We start from the raw sequence: 15,038 nt of genomic DNA, 5'->3' as shown, positions 1-15,038 counted from the left end.
GAAATCATATTTCAAAAAACTATAGATCAATCCTTCCCTTTATGATGTTTATTTTTATTTATTTTTGGGGTTGTTGCTTCTTTTTTTTTTTGAAGGAGTCAAAGAAAGCCTTGTGTTGTGTGAAGCCTCTTATCAAATGCAGTTGGATCGCAGGCTCTTGTCCACTGGCGCTAGAAAGAGAACCCTCTCATCTGAGGTTAAATAAAGACCAGACGGTTCTACTAGGGAAAGTCATCTTTACGAATGGTTGAAAATAAGTTTGTTTTTATATGGTTTCATCTTGTGTTCATTTCCTCTGGTTAGCAATATTCTACACAGTATAGAAAGATATTTTTCTACCCTGGCCATGTTATGATTTGAACTTTTTTCATCATAAACAATTTCAGAATGTCGTATTACTTCGATCTTTAAAAGCAGGCTGTGGCTATGTGAATTTACCCCACAGCTCTATGTTATTATTGTTGTTTTAAATAATCATTTGACTTTCAGGAAAAGGTAATTACCTCAATATCTCAATAGGTGACGATGTGACCACACATTTTCTTATCTGAGATATCAATGAAGCTTTAAAATGCATGTTACATTACGTGCATGATCTTCTCACCTGAACAATATCATCTTGAATATAAAAATCACAATATGGTGGATTGAGGTGTTTCGCACAACTAGGTAAAATCCATGTCCTGAATGCAATTACAGAAATGGTTTGTTCATGACGGAATGTACTGTGCATCTACCATGAATGCCAAATCCATAACGCTTTGGTTCAAACACCACTATCTATTCTATACCTCCAGACCTGAGACCTGTGAGAATATATGCCCTTGAGTCATAGAAGTACCCGTAAGTGTCTTCCTCTAATATAGTGAATGATTCTGTTCCGGTCAGGGCCTAAGACTGGGTGTTGACTAGGAACATTAACACTGAATTCCAACTAGGAATATTGGTTTATATTGACTCAATGGGTCACAAAAACACTCTAAAATCGAACAACGCTTCACAGTTCACCAACACAAAAGTGCCCTAGCTAAGTCACCCAGCGATTCTCTACTTCTCTGGTCCTCAGGTGTGTGTGTGTGGGTGTGTGTTTGGCATGCTGTGCTGTGTCCTCCTTGCCCTCTCTCTCTCTCTGACTGTGTTTTGGGTCTCCCCCTCTCAGTGAACGACTCCAACGTTCAGTTCCTGGACCAAGATGATGATGATGACCCGGACACAGAGCTGTACCTGACACAGCCCTTCGCCTGCGGAACCGCCTTCGCTGTCAGCGTGCTGGACTCTCTCATGAGTGCAGTGAGTAGACAATACTAAGTATAAGCTACTCAGTTTACACAGTTCTTAGTATGCACTAGATCATTTATCCTCTTTATCCTCTATTTAATCCAACATCATACTAAATGTCTCTCATGTACGGGGTAGAAGTCACCAGGAGACCTTTTTGTAAAATTGAAGTCTATTTTATCGATATTTAAATATATATTTAATCCATATTTTAATGATTTTTTTTTTTAGGTAGGCTAGTGGCTATTATTGCCATAGTGTGAAGCAGCATTTGAGGAGGGAAACAGTTGACTGCTGCAACATGCAGCAGTCAAGGGCTTGAAGTGATTGGCTTTGAGTCTTTCATACAAGATGACAGCGGCCACAGGACAATACACATATAGTGGGTTTACTATAAGACGTGCATACTTAACTAAGTACTGTATACTAAGGACTGTAAACTCAGTAGTGTATACTTGGTAATGTCTACTCACCTGCACCCATGTCTGCTGTCTCTAATGCTGGTTACACGCACGCAGGCGCACACAGATGCTCACACACACACACACACACACACACACACACACACACACACACACACACACACACACACACACACACACACACACACACACACACACACACACACACACACACACACACACACACACACACACACACACACACACACAGAATAAAGGGGTAGACTTAAAGGATGTGGTAGCATCATAAGATCTGCTCAGCGCGGTAGCAATACGGAGTAGGCAGAAGTTGGTAAATTAAATGCCACATTGATCAGACAGCGCTGCCAGCTCCACTGACATCAAAATGGAAGTTGTTGCCACCACTCCTCATATAAAGTGTCACGAAACGAACTTTCAAGGGGCTTATTAGATCTTTTAACAAGGTACAGTACCAGTCAAAAGTTTGGACACACCTATACATTCAAGGATTTTTCTTTATTTTACTATTTTCTACATTGTAGAATAATAGTGAAGACATCAAAACTATGAAATAACACATATGGAATCATGGAGTAAAAGTGTTAAACAAATCAAAATATATTGTATATTTGAGATTCTTCAAAGTAGCCACCCGTTGCCTTGATGACAGCTTTTCACACTCTTAGCATTCTCTCAACCGGCTTTATGAGCTAGTCACCTGGAATGCATTTCAATTAACAGGTGTGCCTTGTAAAAATGTGCTGAGATTCCCTCTAATGGCACATATGACACGCAAGGTGGGCCTTCAAAACACTTTCATCTTCCAACAATGTCAGCCCTTTTCCTGAAGACAAGATACGGAAAAAGTATTATCTTGTGACTTCGTTCCGACCATCGCTACTCCCCTCTGGTGCTGTGATGCCTTAATTCCAGCTTGTTACATCATGAGTGAGGTTAGAGTAGAGCAGAGTAGCCCTCACACACACACTGGCTGTGGTCAGAGGTGAGGGTGGCTAATGGACAGCGCTCATCCATCATGGATCTCCACAGAGCTGTCAGGAGCCTGGGGAGAAGAGCTGCCACTCAGGGCGTGACTTACAGTCATATACGTTTTACTTATGGGTGGTCTCGGAAATCGAACCCACTACCTTGGTGTTGCAAGTGCCATGCTCTACCAACTGCCCTACAAAGTACCATTGTTATTAACGTTATCAAGCCGCCCTCTGCCATAGTGGTGCCCAAAAGTTGTGATAAACACGGTCATTTTTAACAGCGGCTAATGACAATTTCGCTTAAATTCCACTATAGCAGCCTGGAAATACGATGACATTGTTAAAGTAGGCAAATATTTAGTAGGAAAAAAGTTTGCTATCATTATCATGTCGTAAAATGTACTTTAGACAGATGGCAATGTTGTCATTAGCTAGTAAAATGTGTATATAAAATAAAATGCCAGCAATGTTAACGTTGGCTATCTAAAATCCGGTGGTCTCGACTCAATCTATGCTAGCTAACATTATACTGCATCTAAAGTCATTCTGGTGACATCAAAATGATGACAAAAGGTTTTCCTAAAAATGATTTGCCTCCTTTAGAAGTGTAATTGTATTTCCAAGCCACTCTAATGCACTTTTAATTATATATCTTCATCAGTGACAATTGACAATGCATTGACTAGAATGCTCAGGCGGGCATCAGATATAAAATGAATGTTCAAAACAATATTGTGAAAAAATGTGCAATAGGAACTCTGTGTTCCATGAAGTGCTAGCGTGGGCTCTATTTTCTGCTGGTGTTAAGCCAGTGAAATTGTCAAACACACGCTCGTTTGCAATTTTAACCTGTTAAAGCATAGCGCCAGATTGGTAATTTACCTGTTTTATATGAGCTTGCTTGCGTGGGAGGGGTGGCAATATCTGGGGATATTTAAGACCAACCGAAAGCTGGTTTTAGCTGTAACAAGGTTAGTTATGTCATGGATTTTGACAACGGAAGCACAGCCTATCCAGCCGTGTCACACAGTGCCCATATCCGAATGTGTAACGGCAGTCTAAGTCGTCCTCCTCCTCAGACGAGGAGAGGCGAGAAGGATCTGAGGACCAATGTGCAGTGTGGTAATTTTCCATTATTTAATTAACACAAAACAAGACACTATACAAAATGACAAAACAAACTAACCGTCACAGTCCTAGCTGGTGCAGACAAAACACAAAGACATGAAACAACCACCCACAATCCCCAACACAAAACAAGCCACCTATATATGATTCTCAATCAGGGACAACGATTGACAGCTGTCTCTGATTGAGAACCATATTAGGCTGGACACAGAAACAGACAAACTAGACACACAACATAGAATTCCCACCCAGCTCACGTCCTGACCAACACTAAACAAGCAAAACACATAAGAACTATGGTCAGGACGTGACACTACCCCCCTCCCCCCTGAGGTGCGGACTCCGAACGCACCCCTAAAACTCAAGGGGAGGGTCTGGGTGGGCATCTGTCCGCGGTGGCGGCTCCGGCGGTGGACGAGGACACCACTCCACCACTGTCTTTGTCCCCCTCCTTAGCGTCCTTTGAGTGGCGACCCTCGCCCCCGACCATGGTCCAGGAACCTTCACCAAGGCCCCTCCTAAATATAGACAACTCAGGACAGAGAGGTAGCTCAGGACAGAGGGGTAGCTCAGGACAGAGGGGTAGCTCAGGACAGAGAGGTAGCTCAGGACAGAGAGGTAGCTCAGGACAGAGAGGTAGCTCAGGACAGAGAGGTAGCTCAGGACAGAGAGGTAGCTCAGGACAGAGAGGTAGCTCAGGACAGAGAGGTAGCTCAGGACAGAGGGGCAACTCCGGGCTGAAGGACAGCTCCGGACAGAGAGGCAGCTCTGGACTGAATGGTTGCTCCGAACTAGATGCAGCTCATGACTGGAAGGCAGCTCATGACTGGAGGGCAGCTCATGACTGGAGGGCAGCTCATGACTGGAGGGCAGCTCATGACTGGAGGGCAGCTCATGACTGGAGGGCAGCTCATGACTGGAGGGCAGCTCATGACTGGAGGGCAGCTCATGACTGGAAGGGCAGCTCCTGACTGAAGGGCAGCTCCTGACTGGAAGGCAGCTCCTGACTGGAGGGCAGCTCCTGACTGGAGGGCAGCTCCTGACTGGAGGGCAGCTCCTGACTGGAGGGCAGCTCATGACTGGCGGGCAGCTCATGACTGGCGGGCAGCTCATGACTGGAAGGCGCCTCATGACTGGCTGGCGGCTCCTGACTGGCTGGCGGCTCTGGCGGCTCCTGACTGGCTGGCGGCTCTGGCGGCTCCTGACTGGCTGGCGGCTCTGGCGGCTCCTGACTGGCTGGCGGCTCTGGCGGCTCCTGACTGGCTGGCGGCTCTGGCGGCTCCTGACTGGCTGGCGGCTCTGGCGGCTCCTGACTGGCTGGCGGCTCTGGCGGCTCCTGACTGGCTGGCGGCTCCTGACTGGCTGGCGGCTCCTGACTGGCTGGCGGCTCCTGACTGGCTGGCGGCTCCTGACTGGCTGGCGGCTCCTGACTGGCTGGCGGCTCCTGACTGGCTGGCGGCTCCTGACTGGCTGGCGGCTCCTGACTGGCTGGCGGCTCTGGCGGCTCCTGACTGACGGACGGCTCTAGCGGCTCCTGACTGACGAACGGCTCTAGCGGCTCCTGACTGACGAACGGCTCTGACGGCTCCTGACTGACGAACGGCTCTGACGGCGCTGGGCAGACGGGCGGCTCAGACGGCGCTGGGCAGACGGATGGCTCAGACGGCGCTGGGCAGACGGATGGCTCAGACGGCGCTGGGCAGACGGATGGCTCAGACGGCACTGGGCAGACGGATGGCTCAGACGGCGCTGGGCAGGCAGGCAGCTCAGACGGCGCTGGGCAGACGAGCAGTGCAGACGGCGTTGAGCAGACGAGCAGTGCAGGCGGGGTTGGGCAGACGGCCGACTCTGACCTGCTGAGGCGCACAGTAGCCCTGGTGCGTGGTGCCGGAACTGGTGGCACCGGACTGGAGACACGCACCTCAAGGCTAGTGCGGGGAGCAGGAACAGGGCACACTGGTTTCTCAAAGCGCACTATAGGCCTGGTGCGTGGTGCCGGAACTGGTGGTACCGGACTGAGGGCACGCACCTCAGGGCGAGTGCGGGGAGAAGGAACAGTGCGTACAGGGCTCTGGAGACGCACAGGAGGCTTGATGCGTGGTGCCGGAACTGGTGGTACTGGGCTGGAGACACGCACCACAGGGAGAGTGCGTGGAGGAGGAACAGGGCTCTGGAGACGCACAGGAAGCCTAGTGCGTGGTGTAGGCACTGATGGTACTGGGCTGGGGCGGGAAGGTGGCGCCGGATATACCGGACCGTGCGGGCGTACTGGCTCCCTTGAGCACCGAGCCTGCCCAACCTTACCTGGTTGAATGCTCCCCGTAGCCCGTCCAGTGCGGGGAGGTGGAATAACCCGCACTGGGCTGTGTTGGCGAACCGGGGACACCATGCGTAAGGTTGGTGCCATGTACACCGGCCCGAGGAGACGTACTGGAGGCCAGATATGTAGAGCCGGCTTCATGGCACTTGGCTCAATGCTCAATCTAGCCCGGCCTATGCACACGTACAGGAGACACCGTGCGCTCTTCCGCATAACACGGTGTCTGCCCGTACTCCCGCTCTCCACGGTAAGCATGGGAAGTGGGCGCAGGTCTCCTACCTGCCTTCGCCACACTACCCTTTAGCCCCCCTCCAAGAAATGTTTGGGGTTTCTTCACGGGCTTCCAGCCACGCTTCCGTGCTGCCTCCTCATGCCACCGCTCCTGGGCTTTAGCTGCCTCCTTCTCCTCCCGAGAGCAGCGATTCTCTCCAACCTTAGCCCAGGGTCCTTTACCCTCCAAAATTTCCTCCCATGTCCAGGAGTCCTGTGTAGTTGGCCGCTGCTGCTGCTGTCGCTGCCCGTACTCACGCTGCTTGGTCCGAGTTTGGTGGGTGGTTCTGTAACGGCAGTCTAAGTCGTCCTCCTCCTCAGACGAGGAGAGGCGAGAAGGATCTGAGGACCAATGTGCAGCGTGGTAATTTTCCATTATTTAATTAACACAAAACAAGACACTATACAAAATGACAAAACAAACTAACCGTCACAGTCCTAGCTGGTGCAGACAAAACACAAAGACAGGAAACAACCACCCACAATCCCCAACACAAAACAAGCCAGCTATATATGATTCTCAATCAGGGACAACGATTGACAGCTGTCTCTGATTGAGAACCATATTAGGCTGGACACAGAAACAGACAAACTAGACACACAACATAGAATTCCCACCCAGCTCACGTCCTGACCAACACTAAACAAGCAAAACACATAAGAACTATGGTCAGGACGTGACAGAATGGAACAAGAGATGTGCTTTTTGTGCCCGTAAACCTCATATTTAGAAACAAACAGTTTTTTCCCATTTCGTTTCATGTCATTAAAAAACAAGCATAGCCTCCCTTCCTCTCAGTGAAGGCTGTTTTTTTGTCCCAACCAATGCATTCGCCAAGTAGTCAGGATCGATAAAGGGTTTGGCTTGTGACCCAGCTAGCAATGAGGAATCGGCCCAGAAGCGGCCCTCTTCCAGGGGGCTGGAACTGATTGAATCGGCTCGGAATCGGCTGTCGGACTTGGCCCGGAATCAAAATGAATGACTGCCCAGAATCGGCCCAAGTACATTAGGCTGTTTCTGTCTACCGGAATTCAGCCGACTTTGCCGGCATCTTACCAGAATCCCCCCAGAAGCGGCCCGATGCAAATTTAAATAAATGTATACACAATTACCCGATTTAGTAATTTTAAATATTACTATTATACATTTTATACATACAAATTTTTCCCATCCACAAAAAAACATTTCGTGTCAGAGGAAACACTTGGTGACCGTGTCAGCGTGCATGCGCCTGGCCCGCCATAGGAGTCTCTACAGTGCAATGGGACAAGGACATCCAGGCCAGCCAAACCCTCCCCAAACTCAGACGACGCTGGTCCAATTGTGCGTCGCCTCATGGGTCTCCCGGTCGCGGCTAGCACGGGTCTCGAAACAGCATCTGTAGCAACGCAGTTTGCACTGCGATCCAGTTTCTTAGACCGCTGCGCCACTCTGGAGGCTCCATCAACAAAGTATCAAAATACTAAAATACTGCACAGGACTCTTAAAGAATTTCATTTAATGTTAAATGTATTTTTTGATCACAGAAACAATGAGAAAATATGGAAAAATAATAAAATATCAATTATATAAAGCAGCCCGTGTAATCATCTGCCAGAGAGTAGCCTCAATTGGCCCGAGCCCCAAGTAATACATTTGGGCCAGATAACTCACACCGGAATCGTCCCGAGCTCAATCCTAGCCATAAGTAATACTGCCGAAGGCAGCCCAGACTCAGGCCACATCACATCAGCCGAGTCTGACTCTCAGCCGGAATCGGCCCAGATCCACTGTGCTAGCTGGGGAGACCGCTTTGAAATTAATCTTAATCACCAAAGCTTTATTAAAAGATTAAGTTTGGCAGCGGCAAAACAGTGAGTGGACATCCCCTTTTTATCTATGTAGGCTATTAAATTTTATTGCCCATCTCCTGTTATTATTTTGGATGTGCGTAAAACCCCCTCCATGTAGGCTACATGTCCACATGCCCATCATGGAACGAGAGATGAGATTATCCTGTGACACTCATATTTAAAAACATTGAAGTTATTTTCCTGTAACAATTGCTTGTTTTCCATTTAGTTGAATTAAAAACCAAGCCCTCAGTAGGCTATCCTTACCCTACTTTAACGAAAGCTGGTTTCACAATAACGCGTCAGATGTATTTCTTATCCTGGCCATGCATTAGAAGTAGCCTATCCATAAAAGGTTTCTAAACGGTCTACTCCTCATGCTTTTGCATTATTCACAGTTCACATAAGCCTACCTGCAGTGATCGGCTTGTATCCATCCCAATTTCCAAACATGCGCTCCTCCAAATGTTTTTAAATGATTCAGTCCTATAATGCAGTATCAACGGTAGGCCTAGGCTATGTCTTGCTTATTGCTCACACATACTATACATTTTACGGGAGCCTAGTAGTTTTTATTTGAGGAGAAGTGCAATGACAAAAGGCCTGTACTTGTTAAAGCCAAATACAACAATGGTGACTGTCAACACCAGACATTTTATTTAACACTTATTTAACTAGGCAAGTCTTATTTTACAATGCCGGCCTACATATTGAACAAACACTGGATGTTTTTTTTTTACTGTTGCGATCAGTTGTTACTGTCGCCTATGCAATATAATAAACTGTATTATCAATTCACAATGGACTCGGGCAAGAATATTCCTTGCCCCCAGACGAGTAGATGACAACGCAAAGACCATCAATAACCTACAGAACTTGAGACAAACCCATACAATGTTAAGCAATGGAACACCTTGATTGGCCAGTTAGTGGCCAAGCCCAAGTCACACCTATGACTTGTTTGTTCATCAAAATCCAGGCCTTTCGGGCTGCCAGCAGGTATTGCGCTCATAATAACGGCTGTGAAAACACATTCCCAGACCTACAGCGCTACCGCCAGCGCTTAGATTTACTATTGCGTTAGGTTTGTTAAAATAGAGCACTAGAGCTTCTATTCTGCTATTGTATTTCTATACCTGTTGGAACAATATGCATTATCAACATGCTTGCTTCAGCTTTTCAATGTATTTTATTAAAGGAGTAATGGTATTGATGTGAAACCTGCAAAACCAGTCTATGAGGAGAAGTTGAGTAGAAGTTGTCTTGGTAAGCAAGTCTGGTGAATGAATGTCAAATGGAAGTAGTTCCGGTACAAGAAAACCTTTTTCTGTAATTGGTCTGCCCTGTCTCCTCACCTCTCTGTCTGGCCTGTATGAAGAGACAGGCCCGGGGTCTAGATAACATGGGGCGCGTCCACTCCATGTCTCTCTCTAAACATCCCTATTTTTCAATTTTTCTCTCCTCATCCCTTCTCATCTTTCCTCATTTCTCTCCCATCTCTCCCTATCCCCTCCCCCCACTCCTCGCCATGCCTCCCAATCCCTCTCTCCCATCCCTTTCTCCTCATCATTCTCCCTCCCTCCCTATCATCCAAACCTCTCCTCATTCTTCCCCATCTCTCCCCTTCTCCATCTGCCACTTTTCCTCTACCGTTGTGGCTCTAATGGCGTATCCTTACTTACGGATCTCACATCCTCTTATGTCCGCAGACATACTTCAACGATAATATCCTCACCCTAATCCGGACGCTGGTGACTGGGGGAGCCACCCCGGAGCTAGAGGCTCTATTGGCCGAAGAGAACGCCCTGCGAGGGGGCTACAGCACGCCACAGACACTGGCCAACCGAGACAGGTGTCGTGTAGCCCAGCTAGCCCTCTATGACGGGCCCTTTGCCGACTTGGGGGTAAGTGGATGTTTAAACCGAGCTGACACATTTTGGCACTCCCCAGTAGCACCCAATCCTGCCTGCTCGCCTCCTAGCGGCACTTAATACAAAGTGAAGAACAGAGAACACGCAAGAGGGGCTCTGTTAAGGAGGAGGAAGGGAGGGTTCTGGTGTGTTTTATGGAAAGGAATAATGCAACTGTCTGAGAATATCCCATGATTTATTTGACCTTTTAATTTATCAGTGTATTATTTATTTATCTTGTGTTAAAGGTTTTACAGTTGTTGTCAAGAGTGCTTCAGATTCTGAAGGGGCCAGATTCTGAAGGGGCATGTCACACAATGAAAGGATGTTGTTCTGTGTCATTTCCTGCATGATATAAAGGACATTTTTACACTGTATATTGTTATCTCCACAAAAACACTCAGCAGAACTTATCAAGGGCACTGCAGTTTGACATTTGCAAAGACTTGAATTATTTTGTCACTTAGATAAATGATTACACTTTATTAGAAAACACACCCTGATGTTTTTTTGTTATTTGTTGTTTTCCAGGATGGCGGTTGCTATGGAGATTTGTTTTGTAAAGCGTTGAAGACGTACAACATGTTGTGCTTCGGAATCTACAGATTGAGAGACGCTCACCTCGCCACGCCTAGCCAGTGTACCAAACGGTGAGACCGTCGCTGTGTATCTTTAACATGTAACATCCGTCTCTCTCACCTCTCAAGGCAGTTAGTGTCACAACATTAGCTGTTTTGATATTAGCTGTTTTAATATTAGTTTTAATATTAATAATATTTAATATTAGTATGATTGTCAGTGGTGCAAAAAGTACTTAATTGTCCTACTTGAGTAAAAGTAAAGATACCTTAATAGAAATCGACTCAAGTAAAAGTAAAAGTTAACCAGTAAAATACTACTTGAGTAAAAGTCTAACATTATTTGGTTTTAAATATACTTAAGTATCAAAAGTAAATGGAATTGCTAAAATGTACTTAAGTATCAAAAGTAAAAGTATAAACCATTTCAAATTCTTTATATTAAGCAAACCAGACGGCACAATTTTCTTTTCTTTTTTTATTGACGGATAGCCAACTTTCAGACATAATTTACAAACAAAGCATTTGTGGTTTAGTGAGTCCGCCAGATCAGAGGCAGTAGGGATGACCAGGGAAGTTCTCTTGATAAGTGTGTTAATTGGACCATTTTCCTGTCAAAATGTAAAGAGTACTTTTGGGTGTCAGGGAAATGTATGTATTATTTTCTTTAGGAATGTAGGGAAGTAAAAGTTGGCAAAAACATAAATAGTAAAGTACAGACACCCCCAAAAGTACTTAAGTATTTGTACTTAAGTATTTTACACCACTGATGATTATATTATAACAAAGCCCTGACCTCAATCCCATAGAAGATTTGTGGGGAGAATTGAAAAAGTGTGTGCGAGCAATGAGGCCTATAAACCTGACTCAGTTACACCAGGTCTGTCAGGAGGAATGGGATTGTGGAAGGCTACCCAAAATGTTTGATCCGGCCTTCAGGCCTCTGGCCTCTAACACAGAGAAGAATTTTGATTTGAAATAAATTGTTTTTTCAAATCTTGTAACTGATTAGTTTTCAACCCCACCCTGTTAACTTTCTATTTTGAAACTAGACACTGACTATACAGTATTGTTTGGTTCTCTCTTCCACTAACTCCTGTCCTGTATACAGGTATGTGATCACCAACCCTCCGTATGAGTTTGAGCTGGTCCCCACAGACCTGATCTTCTGCCTGATGCAGTTTGACCACAACGCAGGCCAGTCCCGGGCCAGCCTCTCCCACAGCTCTCACTCCTCCCATTCCTCCAGCAAAAAGAGCTCGTCCGTCCACTCCATCCCCACCACCAACCGGCAGAACCGCAGCAGCAAGGCCCGGGAGGCCGGCCACAAACAGAAGTAGGTGGATGAGATGTTTGTTATGTGTGTGTGTGTGTCTGTCTGTGTTTGCTCGGGCATGTGTAGTATGCGTTCCCGATCGAAGTTTGGTGTGGGTGTTGTCTATGTAGGGTTGTGGCCAGAGTGTGTTTGAGTGCGCGTGTGTGTGAGACACTGTTTGGGTCAATTATCCATATCTGTGTGTTTGTTGGGGTTTGTGTTTTGTTTGTGAGATTATGTGCTCAATGTCCACGTCATGTTTGTTGCAATGTTTGCTCTATAACCATCAGCATGTGGTCCTTGCTCTCAGCCTGCCTCCATAGCTACCATGATCTCATGAATGGAAACGTTGATGTGCATTATTTTCACAAATAATATTTGTAGAGCAAAAGAAAACACTTCTTATTTTCCGCTGACCTCATTGAACCTGTATTTGAGCATTCATTTAAGAACTCAAGATACCACCGAAAGAAGATGAGGAACCTTGACATAGAAAGACCTCTCATATGTTGTCTTGCTACAAAGCCGGTGACCGGTATGCCAGCTGTTTTTTGCTAGATCTGTTAGTTTCTATACGACACTATAATTTGACTCGTATTGGCATAGCCTTCTTATATGTTGGTATTTGTACAAACAGTATGGCATGGTTATGGATTTAACGTAACACCATTTAAATAGACAAAACTCTACAGGTTGTCTATGAACGAGAAACATCATTCGACCATCTGTGTGGACATCTGTCTGGTTATTGTGTCTGTTCTGTGTCATCGCATGTCCATGTTCCTAGTTCTCAATCTCAAATGCTTATTTTTAGTTCTGTTTTTAATTTTGTTATATTTTCCATAGTATGGAATAAGACCATATATACATTAAGTTATATTGAGCGATAAGTCATTATTTTAAAGCTACTCAGAGAATTTGATTATAATGGTGATATATCATGCTACCAACACCACTCCCTAAACCGTGTTAGATGTTTTAGGTTCATTCTTAAGATTAAATACAACAAATCAATTGTAATGTCTTACTGTCCTTTTAAATGTTCCTTAGCATTTACCTTAAATTCCTCTTCAACATTGCATGTTAGGGAAGTGAATTGTAGGTGTTCAGTATCTAGAAACGTAGAAAGGGATAAGGGAACATCTGACAAGTAGGGTCGGGGTCATTTCAGTAAGTAAATTGAAATAACATAAAACATACAAAAGTGTAAAAAAATATTATTTTGGCAATGGGGCCTCGTATTAGAAAATAGGATTTTGGTTTGATAAATTGCAGACAGTGTCAGTGCTTACATAGAGTACAGCAAGAGATCCAGTCATATCAGTGATTGTGTTTTAGACATGTTATTTGCCTTGTAGATTGTAATACCATACTTAATTAGATTACCTACTTCTCTTTCTGAAGTGCAACAAGGATGAATAGAATGAGCCAAGGTATGCAAGTTAACGATTCTGCATGTCCTACTATTACTATAGCACCCTTAACGTGGGGTTCTAATCATAACTTTGTCCCTGTGGAGATTGTTATGACAAGGGGAGGTTTTGTAGTGTTTTTGTTATTTTCCTGTAAGGATAAGTCATCACGCCTCAGTTTAAGTTTTGCTTTCAAACAACGGAAAGCAAAATGGCTGCTGCTGCCTCTGCCCTCTCCCTGTCATGCCCAGGACCATCTCTGCACTGCATGAGGTCCAACCTTTCTCCTCTACTTATCTTTCTGTTTTACCTCCTTGACACCTTAATTCACCTGATGATGATTTTTCTTAGTTTTCTCTAGACAGAGCCTCTATTTTGTATAATTTCCTTATTATTTATCATGTTTTTTAGTTTGCTTTATTTCAGCTTGAGACAAATTGCATTGTGTGAGAGGTCTGTGTGTTTGCACATATTCTTTCCTATTGAATGCGATCAGATGACTGATGTTGTCCAAGTGTTGGAAATACGTTGTAATCCAGATTCAGTATTACTCTATCAACTAGAGCCACAGAGACAAGGTGTTGCCTATCACGGACGATATAACACACCTAACACAAACTGTCGACGCTTACCTAAAGATCGACGCCTACCTAAAGATCATAGCTCGGGTATCGATATGAGTAGGCTCGAAACCTCAAACTGACACCTCCCCAAAACAGGAAGGCATGACAAATATGAAGTCTAAATTGCAGAGGTATATGAGGCATTAAGTTTTGCACTCATAACCCTGTAGTTGTTTTAGACGACAGACATCTTACTTCACCTTAGTTTAAAACATCAAACGCTTGTTCTGTAACACACTAGCCTGAGCACTAAGCTGAATGCCCACACACACTCCCATTCACACAGACACACATGCACACACTCATGCACATGCACACACCAAAGTTGAAATGACTTTATCTGGAAGGAAATTAAGTAACTGATCTGAAACCTATGGTCCCTCATGGCGTTTTGGATTGGATGGTCATACATGCTATAAAAGACTGCTACTTAAACTGAGACAGTAATATATCACATGACACCATGTAGATTATTGAACACTAACATTTGGTTTTTGCCCCATCCCTCTGCAGAAAGGAAATGGTTTACAGATGAACCAGAAAATGCCTACCCACGGAACATTCAGATCAAGCCCATGAGCACTCACATGGCCAACCAAATCAACCAATACAAATCCACTAGCAGTCTGATTCCACCAATCAGAGAAGTTGAAGATGAATGCTGAAAACCAGGCCCCCTTGATGACTCGTGAGAAGTCTGGACGCTCTTTCGAAAGGAGAGAAAGAGAGATGACAAACGGGGATGATGATGTTGATTCATTGGTCCCCACTCATTCTACAGATCAAGGGTTTGACATAAACACCACAACTTGAAGGGACCTCCTATGTGTATACCTTTAATGTTACTTCCATGCTCTACAATGGACAATGTTTTATTTATCAATCTTCCATAGAGATGTACATAATGACAATCAAATAAGGATTGTTCATCCCCCTAGCACTTTTTGAAATTATTTT

The 15,038-nt window shown here is 45.1% G+C and overlaps 1 protein-coding gene across 1 annotated transcript in view; it reads left to right on the top strand.

The window, feature by feature from the left end:
- LOC120045928 (calcium-activated potassium channel subunit alpha-1) overlaps nucleotides 1-14,746 on the top strand; it is a 176,926-nt gene extending 162,180 nt beyond the window's left edge. Inside the window, exons 26-31 of the mRNA XM_038990854.1 lie at nucleotides 1,160-1,290; nucleotides 9,953-10,147; nucleotides 10,685-10,803; nucleotides 11,843-12,067; nucleotides 13,451-13,479; nucleotides 14,595-14,746. Of these exons, the coding sequence (XP_038846782.1) occupies nucleotides 1,160-1,290; nucleotides 9,953-10,147; nucleotides 10,685-10,803; nucleotides 11,843-12,067; nucleotides 13,451-13,479; nucleotides 14,595-14,746 (851 nt within the window). The remainder of the gene's footprint in view (nucleotides 1-1,159; nucleotides 1,291-9,952; nucleotides 10,148-10,684; nucleotides 10,804-11,842; nucleotides 12,068-13,450; nucleotides 13,480-14,594) is intronic.
- Nucleotides 14,747-15,038: the final 292 nt, after the last annotated feature.

This window comes from Salvelinus namaycush, chromosome 4 (assembly GCF_016432855.1).
Source record: "Salvelinus namaycush isolate Seneca chromosome 4, SaNama_1.0, whole genome shotgun sequence".
Classification (NCBI taxonomy): Eukaryota; Metazoa; Chordata; class Actinopteri; order Salmoniformes; family Salmonidae; genus Salvelinus; species Salvelinus namaycush.
Note: the sequence above shows the minus strand (reverse complement) of the source record. Positions and strands in the feature narration are given on the sequence as shown.